This window comes from Magnolia sinica, chromosome 1 (assembly GCF_029962835.1).
Source record: "Magnolia sinica isolate HGM2019 chromosome 1, MsV1, whole genome shotgun sequence".
NCBI lineage: Eukaryota > Viridiplantae > Streptophyta > Magnoliopsida > Magnoliales > Magnoliaceae > Magnolia > Magnolia sinica.
Window position 1 is genome coordinate 13,133,263 of NC_080573.1, and position 11,145 is coordinate 13,144,407.

The 11,145-nt window shown below is 39.3% G+C and overlaps 1 protein-coding gene across 1 annotated transcript; it reads left to right on the plus strand.

Annotated features, from left to right (window-relative positions):
* Positions 1-10,003: 10,003 nt before the first annotated feature.
* LOC131221648 (uncharacterized) lies at positions 10,004-10,660 on the plus strand. Its single transcript, XM_058217232.1, has one exon. The coding sequence runs from the start codon at positions 10,209-10,211 to the stop codon at positions 10,575-10,577; it is 369 nt and encodes a 122-aa protein (XP_058073215.1). The 5' UTR covers positions 10,004-10,208; the 3' UTR covers positions 10,578-10,660.
* Positions 10,661-11,145: the final 485 nt, after the last annotated feature.

Genomic DNA, 11,145 nt, shown 5'->3' on the forward strand with positions numbered 1-11,145 from the left:
TTTGGATTTGGAGTAGTTATTCTTGAGGAAGACGGTGATCGACCTCATCACGTTCATCCCTATGTCAATATCCTATTGTTAATGCCCAGTTTAAGAATTACTTTGCCCATAACCTCAATACAAACTTTATTTTTCGACTCCATTCATACGAACTTTTCATCCTTTCATGACATGCTAACCTTACCCATGAATTTAAGTGAATTACATATATGTACAATTACAACCATATTTATGGACCGTGAGTCATATACTGTGGAGACATAATTTGTCATACACACATAGAGGTCATTGCTACGGGTCTGATGAATAACACGCATCTATACCGGTGCAATACTTTTTAAATTTGTTCTACGTTGTCACCCAAAACCACCAGGGTCATTGGATATGTGACTATGGAGCACACTGTGATGTTTATGTTTTATATCCACGTTGTCTATCCATTTTTCATGCTCATTTTAGAGCATGCCCAAAAGATGAAGCATATCCAAATCTTAGGTCGATCGCACGATAGGAAAAGTAGTAATTGAATGCCCACCATTAAAAACTTCCTAGTTCCCACCATAATATATTTGCCATCCAACCTATTAATAAGGTAACATGGACATGGATGGAGGGAAAACACGAATATCAACTTGTTCCCAAACTTTGGCCCTTGAGAAGTATTTAATGGTGGGCTTCAGTCACCACCTTTTTCGGTGGTGTGGTCCACCTAAAATAAAATTTTGATATGCTTCATTTTTGGGCTCGTGCCCTTAATGATATGTAAAAAAGGATGGACCCCACAATTGTTTGTCTATTCTTTTTTCACTCGGTCGGTGCAGGCGTGCTAAAATTGGAATTGCGGCTCTAATTCAAACTGAACAACAATGACCCCATGTGCCAAAGTAAGCAGACAGAGTATGACCGAGATCTGAAGAAGTCGGTCGCCTATTCAGCCACTCACTCAATGTGTAAATGGATTAGGCGATAGTCAGAGGGTGAGGTTCATCCGCTGATGATGGGTTATTCCTTTGTCTTCCATATGAAAACACTTTTCAATATAGATTAAACGAAATGAGAAAGAAATCCTTATAGTCGGTCGCTATTAGCTGTTGAAGAATACTCCACTGATAATCGAGTGAAGTCCAACGTGCAAGCGTGAGCTCCAATTACAGTTAAATTTACTAGCTACTGGATTAATGCTATGAATTACACTACAAAATGTAAATGACAAGTTCAGAAAGTAAACGATTATGCTAAGAAATGTAATTTACTCAACAAGGAAAGTAAATGATTACACTAAGAAATGTAAATTGACATGATAATTGAAAGATAAGTTTTGCTTTGATTGGTTTGGTATGAGATGATTTTTCTTGGTATAATTCTCTTCTATTTATAGCTCTAATCTATCCATTTTGGGTTCTTCTCACGTTCTGACGATTATGATAATCATTTTTCATTACTAGTTTCTAAATACTTCTCACGTTCTGCTTTTTTTAACCTTTAGTCATCTGTCAAGTGACTGTGCAACTTCAATCACTTACTACTTGTCATACAAAGACTTGAGCTCGGTCACCTTTTCCTTTCGATCGCTCCAGCAACGTTCGGTCACAATTGATATGTTGTGGCTCCGCTGTTGTGGCTCCGCTTTTCAAGGAATAACTGTACATATCTGCAGTAAATCTTACGACACCCACGTGTATCCGTACATATCACACGTACTCTGTCCTAATTGGCTAAAACAAGATTCGGCCGGAAAGGGTACGAACATTGCACCCCTCGTCGATATCCTTTCGGAGAAAATGATAGCGACGTTTGATGATTCATTAATGCTGTCATAAATGCTCACACGTGTCACCCAAATGCGAATCGCCTCCGACCATTATCATCAGTATCGGTCACGTCGAATCGAGGTGCCGAATGAATCTCGTGGTTGCATGTGTCTTTAATAACTGTTCTATTGAAATAAGCATGATTTTACAATAAATGTTGCTTCTTCTTTCATTTATATATTCATTACTTTAACTTCAATTTCTTCACGCTTCCAAGACCTTCTTTTTCTCTCCAATCTTTCTTTTTGATTCCTTTGTCTTTCCTTGCTTTTCTTGTGATGGCTGCTTCATCTTCATCCACTCCTTCGTTCAATCGCAAAGATATCATGGCGGTGATGGATATGCTTTTGAAGAAATGCACAGAGGTAACTATCTTCAAATCTCCTTTAGGCGAATATATTATTTGCCTCGATCCGGCATTCTCTTTAAAAATCTCGGCTGATGAAGTTAACCCTTAGACCCGTTCTTCTCCATCTGCCCGAGAGAAGAGATTCTGATCAGATCTGGATCTATTTTTGATGCAGCAAATGAATTAAAGACACCAAGACTGTGGCCGAAACTTCTTCCAGAGTGGGAAGATTGGTTAGTCCAAGTATTGTCCTAGCATGAAGGTATGTGAAGGGACATTGGAATATATGAATGTATAAAACTCTCTCAAAGAGCATCAAGTTAATCAATCACTTCTTCTTGCCATTTCACCAATCCGGAGCACGTTGATCAACACGTTCATTTTTTGTTGCAGCCCAATGAGTCCAACCATCAAAGATATATGTCACTTGATCGAGTTACTAACCTTTGCCATGACATATTAGGCGGGTGCTAGGACGAGGCAACGCGAAAATTTTCCAAACAAAACTGTCTATGGCTATGCCAACTTCACGAATGCTTATCACAAAATTCGATGGATCAGTTGATGAGATTGAGCAAACGGCGTTTCTACTCCTCTGGATCTGCCGGCATCTTCTGTAAGTGAAATACGTCCGCTTCTACTACCATAGGAATGACGACACGCGAGTCGGTGCTACGGGGGCCACACCATGATCTGTGTTCTATCCACGTCGTCCATCCATTTTCCAGGTCATTTTAGGGGATAAGCCCAAGAGTGAGGCAGATACAAATCTCAGGTGGACCACACCACAGGAAAACAGTGACAATTGAATGCCCACCACTGAAAACTTCCCAGGGCTTATTGAAATGTTTATCTGCCATCCAACCTGTTTATTTGGTCACACAAACCTTGACGAAGTAAAAACACAAATATCAGCTTGATCCAAAACTTTTGTCGCCCAAGAAGTTTTTAACGGTGGGTATTCAATCACCTCTTTTTGCTGTGGTGTGGTCCACCTGAGTTGGATCTGCCTCATTTTTGCTATTGTGCCATAAAATGTATGGAAAAATGAATGGACGGCATGAATAATACACATACATTAAGGTGGGGCCCACAGATCACTAATCAGCAGCCACTCGCTACTGGCAGCGTCAGTAGGCAACCTACGTCCAGGACTGAGATGCTCGTGAAACGGTAGGGCCCACCTGTGGGTTTCGAAGATCCTCCAAATCTGGGGGTTTTAGAGAGAGATACCATCCACTGACAGCCCCATCAAATCAACGGCATCGATCAGTGATCAATTGGCCCGATCCTTCCAAACTAAAGGCTCGACCATTCAATATATAACATCTCTGCCAAAAATACTTCACGCTGCACAAGTATAACCGGGGCGATGATCCACTGATCTAAACCGTCGAAATGACGGTCCACATCATTCAGGATCTTTACACTAAAAATCTTCTCAACGGGTTGGAAGATCGTGGCATTCTGTAAATATTCGTTCTTGATGTATTTGATTGTTTACACGGCTATCGAATCTATCCCTTGGCCACCAGTTGAAGGTTCAAGATTTTACTGTGATAGAGACTTTTTTATGCACGAACCATCCAAAGCGGGTCCCACAATATCAACGGTTTAGATAATTACACGATAGACGACACCTGTACAAACGGAAAATCCAAATTGGCCTCGGCATTGGTTAAGACGTCGCCTGCAAAATGCCAAACTGCCCCTCAAACTATCTACACCGAAGCAAATCATCGATCCCCTGTCCAATCAAATTTCAAATCCACGCACCTTTTTCCAAACTCAAAGGGAAGGAAGCGGATTGGCTGGTGTAACACACACCACCGACCTGGCTGGTGTGGTACGTGTCTTGAAGACGAGCTCCGATGTGTAGAAACGGTTCAAAGGAGATCAAAGTTACGTGGCCACCACAATGATGTATTTATTATATCCACACCGTTAATTCAACTGAAAAAATTATTTTAAAGCATGAACCCAAAAATGAATAATATAAAAAGCTCAAGTTTACCGCACCAAAAATAGCTCAAGTTTACCGCACCAAAAATAGCAATGGATACAAATGATTATCGCAGCGCACGCCATAATATTTATTTTCCATCCAATCCGTTAATAACGGCACACTGATCTAGATGAAGAGGAAAATATATCATATTGATCCCAAAAGGGTTTCAATGGTAAACTTTCAATGAAGAGGAAAATCAAGTATGGTCCACTTGATTTTTTTATCCACCTTTGTTTTTGGGTCAAGCCTTATGATGAGTTTACCAAATAAACGGATGATTTGGATATAAAAAATACCTCAAGATGGGACCAACAGAACTTGGTGACGTTAACCCACCAGCTAAGTCGGTGGTGCGTGGTACACCAGTCAATGCGCTTCCTGCTTTGTGTTTCATGGTCCATTTGAATCACGGTGGAAGCAGATTCCGTGGTGTGCTCCTCTTACGTGTGTTGACGTCACCAAATGCTGTGCGATGTTTATTTTATATCCACACTCGCGCCCCAATGTTTATTTTATATCTACTCTGTTCACCCATTTTGCAAGATTATTTTAGGAAACCAGCTGAAAAATGATGTTGAAAAAAAACTCAGGTGGACCACATCACATAGAGCAGTAAGAACAATAATAATTACCATTGAAACTTTCATACAGCCCACCATCATATTTTCTTGCTATCCAACTTTATAAACACCTGTGCATACGGTGACAAAGGCATAAAAGGAAAAGTACATATCAGCTTGATCCAAAACTTAGCCCTCGTAGAAGTTTTTTACTGCAATCATTCTATTCCATGACAAAATCCGATTGCATATGGCAACCTAATACGTTTTTATAGTAGGGAAAACACAAATATTAGCTGATCATGAACTTTGTAGTCCTTGAGGAGTTTTTGATGACTCTGGTTTCTTCCCTTATCAACATATGAAACTTTGTAGGGACTACCATGAATGTATGTAGCTTATTCATGTTGTCCATCCATTTTTTTATTCTTATTTTAGGAGTAATATATCCAAAGTTATGGCTGTCAACGGGTCCTTCCATTTTTTTCATCTTATTTTAGGAGTAATATATCCAAAGTTATGGCTGTCAACGGGTCCATCCATTTTTTTCATCTTATTTTAAGGGTAATATATCCAAAGTTAGGGCTGTCAACGGGCTAGTTTGAACTGTTTCAAGCTAGGCCATTGGTGCGAGCCTTCTTGAAATCTGATTTTTTTTTTTTTTTTTTTTTTGGGGCTGAGCCCGGCCTAATGACACCCTTATCCAAATCTCAAGTCTACCCCACAACCGCACCGGTCGGGATAATGATGTCCACTCGAAACCTTTCCAGTGCTCACAGTTATATTTATTTGTCATCTAACATGTTCATAAGATCACAAAGACATGAATGAATGAGAAAAAAACAAATCCCAGCTTATGCAAAACCTTTGTGGCCTTGTTAAGATTTCAATGGTAGGTGTTCAATTCACATTGTCTCTTTTGGTGTGTTCCAGTTAAGTTTTGGATATGCTTTGATTTTGGGATCATGCCCTAAAATAAGCTCGTAAAATGGATGGATGGGATGGATAAGATTTCTCCATGCTTGATGAAGGAAAAAACAAACAAATATAAGATTTCTCCAAAACTTCATGGATCCCTATGAAGTTTTCAATGGTAGAAGTTCACTCCCGACAACATTTAATCATTTATGGTGTGGTCCACTTGAAATTTGGAGTTGTTTAATTTTTGGGTTCAAGACCTAAAATGATCTCGCAAAATGGACGACCGGTTTATATGTAACACATACATCATGTTTCGGCCCACAAATGACGTCAACACAATCCGGAGGTCGGTGGTATGAAGTAGACCAAGCAATCGTCTTCCTTGGATTAGCTGGTGGTGCCAACACCACCCCTAGCAGGGGTGCATTGATGTGTTGGGCGATGTGGGGCCCAATGTGATATATATCTTTTTTCAGTTCATTTTAAGGCATGAATCTAAGAATTAAATAGATGCCAGCTTCAAGTGAACCACACCACAGGAAATAGTGGAGATAATAACATCCACGGTTGAAACTTTTCTGGAGCCCACAGTAATATTTATTTGTCATCGAAATCTGATTGCAATGTCCTCAGACCTAGATGGATGGGAAACACAAATACTAGATCAAAAACTTTTGTGGCCCTAATGAAGTTTTGAATGTTATGCGTTTAATCACCACCATTTTCTATGGTGTGGTTTACTTTAGTTTAAATCTTCTCCATTTTTCGGTTCATGCCCTAAAATGAGGGGCCAAAATGGATGGACGTTGTGAATATAAAACACCTGCATCATTCTAGCCCCCTTTGCGCCAAACACATCCGCACGCCACCCCTAACAGATTTGCACACCACCGTGGGGTGTTGTGGGCACTACTTGATCCACATTGTTAAGATAGTAGTTTGGGCTTCATCGGACGCCGTCCCACTCACATACGGTCAAAAGTGGCATAGTCACATGTGTGTACAGAATCAGATTTGTCCATCAGATGGACCCGGTTTTGTGAATGTTCTGTAACAAAATCACACCAATCCCCTTTGTTGGCACTTGGTTTGTTTTCTATCATGTGCCGTGGATATGTGAGAATCGATATAGTGCTTGATTTAAACCATTTAACTTTGACACATGCGCCAAAATAAGCATATATGTCCAATATGAATGTATATGACTATAATATAAAAAGATTGGTCGACTCAACCACTTGTAGAATTTTGTGATGATCAAGCGATAATCGGATTGTAGGGTTCTTCCTCTGAATATGAGTTACTCTTTCCTATTCATAAGAAATGACTATTTAGTATACTAGTGCAATAAAACAAAAGAAAAAACTCATAATCAATCGTTGCGAGTAATAGTAAGAATATATATATTTTTTAATAACTATTTAATATTGGATAAAAGACGAATTCAACATGTGAGTGTATATTTAGATTACAATTAAGAATTATGGTGAAGAATTATCGCTACTGGATTATCGCTATTCCTATGAAAACTTGAGATAAAGGATAGACTTGTTTTGATTTGATTGTGTGTTATTTTTTTGCCATGTCTTTCATCTAATAATCCTCTTGATATTTATAGATCTATGTTATAGTTTTCTTTCATATATTTCTTCGTTTATTGTCAATGGTTATGATAGTTGAAGAGTCCCTATCCATATCATTCACTTGTTACGTTTTTCTTTTGTAACTATTCATCTTCCATCGATTGTACCTTATTTATAATATTTTCAATTTTTATTTTTAATTTTTTTATTTTATTTTTTGGACTTCAAACTTCTTAAGCATTTTAGTCGTATTATTTTATCAACCATTTGATAATGTGTAACACCATACCAATGCCGCATAACATCAAATCACTACCAATTATATTTCCATGAAAAAAAATTCAAATATCTTATAATATCTTTTTACATATTTCATATATGATGCGCAATGCCATATGTCATACTTCCATCCACTCTTCTCAAAATGATGAGATATGAGGGATTAGTAGGAGGCAAGTTGGTGAGAAGAGTTGCATGTAGGAGGTTGAATATACGTGCCAGAGCATGGTAGAATTGGGAGCCAATTAGAAGCACCCCTTATTGTGGGTCCAACCTTAAAGTATTTTATTCTATATCTAGGTTGGCCATCTATTTTTCTGAATCATTTTAGGATTTGTTTGGCACCATGGATTTGGGGGAAAATTCGAGGGGATTTTAAATTCCCTAGTTGTTTGTTTGGCTCCATAAAGTAACCAGGAAGTTTCAAATTTCCTCAAAGAGAGGGTTTGAAATCCTAAGTGAAAGCTTGAATTACATCTAAAATTTTTTCAAGAGTTGCCTGTGTTAACACATGTATTATTAGACTATTAAACTATTGGACACATGGCTGACTAATGATATCCCAAAACAATTAGATTATCAATTGCATCACTATGAATACTTTAATGTGATGATTAGCACAATTCAAACATTGTCCATGTAAAACAACGGTTAAAAATCATTTGTCAATCACCCGGACATGATCTTGTACTCGTGGCTTATATGAGACTTGAAATTTCATCATTTTTAGGTAAAGTATATATTTTAGCAGCCTTATTACAATCATTGTGTCCAACATTACATACCTTCACTAATTAGAAATATTAAAATTAATTTAGTAATTAAATTTAAACTCATATAAATATACCATGCATTGTTTAAATTAATTTAGTAATTAAATTTAAACTCATAAAAATATATCATGCATTGTTACTTTTGGAATAAAGTTGATTGGGTGCCAAAAACCATGGAGGATTTCAAATCCAGAGGGTTCTGAATCCAAGGGTTCCAAATCCATGCTCTCAAACGGGCCCTTAGGCTATGATCCCCGTAATGAATAATGAGGTAGATCCAAATCTCATATGGACCATGCTTTAGGAAACAATGGTGACTCAAAAGCCGCACCATTAAAAACTTTCTAGGTCCCACTTCAGTGTTTAGTTTTCATCCAACCTGTTTTTAAGATCACATAAATATGGAAAAAAAAAAAACAAAAACAAAAAACAAATATCAGCTTGATAAAAAATATTGGCCCATTAATGATCAATCGCCACTGTTTCCCATGGTATGATTAATCCGAGAATTGTATCTGATTCATTTTTGGAAAATTCCCTAAAATCATATGGAAAAACGGATGGACAGCGTAGATACAGAACAAATTCTTCAAGGTGGGCCCACGTTAAGGGTTGCACCGTATTGGGTGAGGTCGGGGCCGCACCTTATCCTCTCCCGGTGAAAAAAATAAAAAAGGAAAAATCATCGTACTACTCGTATGTTAGTTTAGCACCGTTACTAAAATGGTGGTGACACATCTCCTCGTATGCGGCCCTGATATACAACTATCCAGACCATCCAAATTGTGGGCACCATTGCAGACGGAATATAAATATAAAATTACACTCCAATCAATATCAGATGGTTAACACCAATATAGTGAGTGGTCCAAATTCACAAGGGAAAATCAGACGATTGATATTATCTCAGTGCAGATTTGTTTTTGGCTTATATGCCCTCCACAGTTGGATCAGAAATTTGGACGGTTTGATTTTCCTTTCAACTATGCAAAATGTACACTTGAAGGGTCATCACCATTTTAAGTGGTGCAAAACTATCACAGGAGTGTTTCCCCCTCATCGACAAGGACACGTGTCAGACTAAAGTAGCAGGGACATGGAAAAAGAGGAGCGGAGGAGGAGATCACGAGTTCAAGCTGTAATGATCCCGCCTAATATATTTCCCAAAAGTGATACGCAATAGCTACTCGCGAGGGTAGCCATCCCAAACCTACTCTCCCAAACGTGCCAAAATGAGTAACGCATGTACGATCAGAGTCGTTCATCCGGTAGCCCCTACAATATCTATCCATCTTTCCATCTATATATATATAGGTACTATTTAAACTAATAACTCCACAACCACCACATATAAACTAAGAAAAGGGAACAGGTAACAAATAAATATAAACAATTAAAAAGTAGTCCTGCCCACCTGATGAACGGCCCAGATCTAGCACGCACGTAGGACATTAGCACGAGTGGGGAGAGTAGTTTTGGGGATGTCTGTTCCCGCGAGTAGGCCAGTAATCCCCAATATTCAAAAGTCAAAAACGCCCTTCCCCTCTCTTTATTCCCTCCCTTCTCAGTTCCCCCCATTTCTTCCCGCCTCTCTCTCTCTCTCTCTCTCTCTCTCTCCCTCCCTCCCCCTCCCCCCCCCCCCTTCTCCTTAAAAACCCTTCTCTCTGAATCCCTTGAAGAAATCCTCTCTCTCTCTCTCTCAAAGACCCTTCTCTGAATCCACTCCAGAAAATCTCGCTCTCTCCCTCTCTCTCCATCTCTCTCCCTCTCTTTCAATACCCTGGAAAAACCCTAATCTCTCTTTCAATACCCAGGAAAAATCCCATTCTTTTTCTCTGTCAATACTCTGAAAAAACCCCAATCTCTCTCTCAATACCCTCTAAAAACTCAATCTTTCTATCTCTCTCTCTATATCTTCTCAGCTATGAATCCAAGGAGACTCGAAAGAAGCCCTTTGAGAGTCTCATCAAAGCGCCATGAAAGGCTCCAAAAATATCTAAAACCAGGCGCGCTCGCCCAACTCAGAAACTCCAGAATCAACTCCAGATCTAGGCTTCCCCACCTCCAAAGCCTCCACATTCCATCACCACCGTCCGTTACCAACATTGCCGCTCAGATCGCCGCCATTGACGCCCTACCTTGCTTTGCCGCCAAGATCTACGGTCCACGGTTCCCGCAGCGGAAGAAGCTCGTTGCTTCCAAGTCGGTGTTCTTCGCCCCATCGAGCCCGGCTCCAGATCCGTCGGATTCTTTGATGGATGTCTTCACTTCTGATCTTGTAATCGCTCATTGAATCTGAACTATTTTTGTGTAGATTCGGCTCGGTTTCTTCATAGATCTGAAACTAAATAATAAAAATTATCAAGTTTCCTTTTTTTCCTCTTCCTAATCCTACATATTTGTGGTTTTTATTTATTTAGTTTCTATTTCCTATTGAGTTTATCTTGAATTGATAAAGAATGTGGGATTAGCAAACCCTAATTTGGGATTTCCTCTTCTCAATGGTTGAGAAATATCGGTCTTCGATTGCTAGTCTTTGCAAGTCGATCCTTGTTTTAGTGATCCAGACCCTTGATCTGATGCGCATCAATGCCTATCGGGATGTGAAAAAATTTCTCGCAGGTTAGAAGATCTTAGCCATTGGTTTGTGGGCTATATTAAGAAAATGACTGCAAGATCGTGGTGAAACGTGGTCTGTTGGGTATTGACATTGTAATGATCTGAGACAATTTGGGGTCTTTCCCATCTGATGTGGGCCCATCAGGTCAATGGTCTGGATCAGGGACGCGGTTTGGCTAGTGACGCTGCCAGTAGCCACTGTCTACTGGTCGATTCTCTGTGGGCCCCACCATTATGTATGT

What these genes read in the sequence shown, in the direction of transcription:
- LOC131221648 (XM_058217232.1), top strand. Translation starts at nt 10,209, where the DNA reads ATGAATCCAAGGAGACTCGAAAGAAGCCCTTTGAGAGTCTCATCAAAG.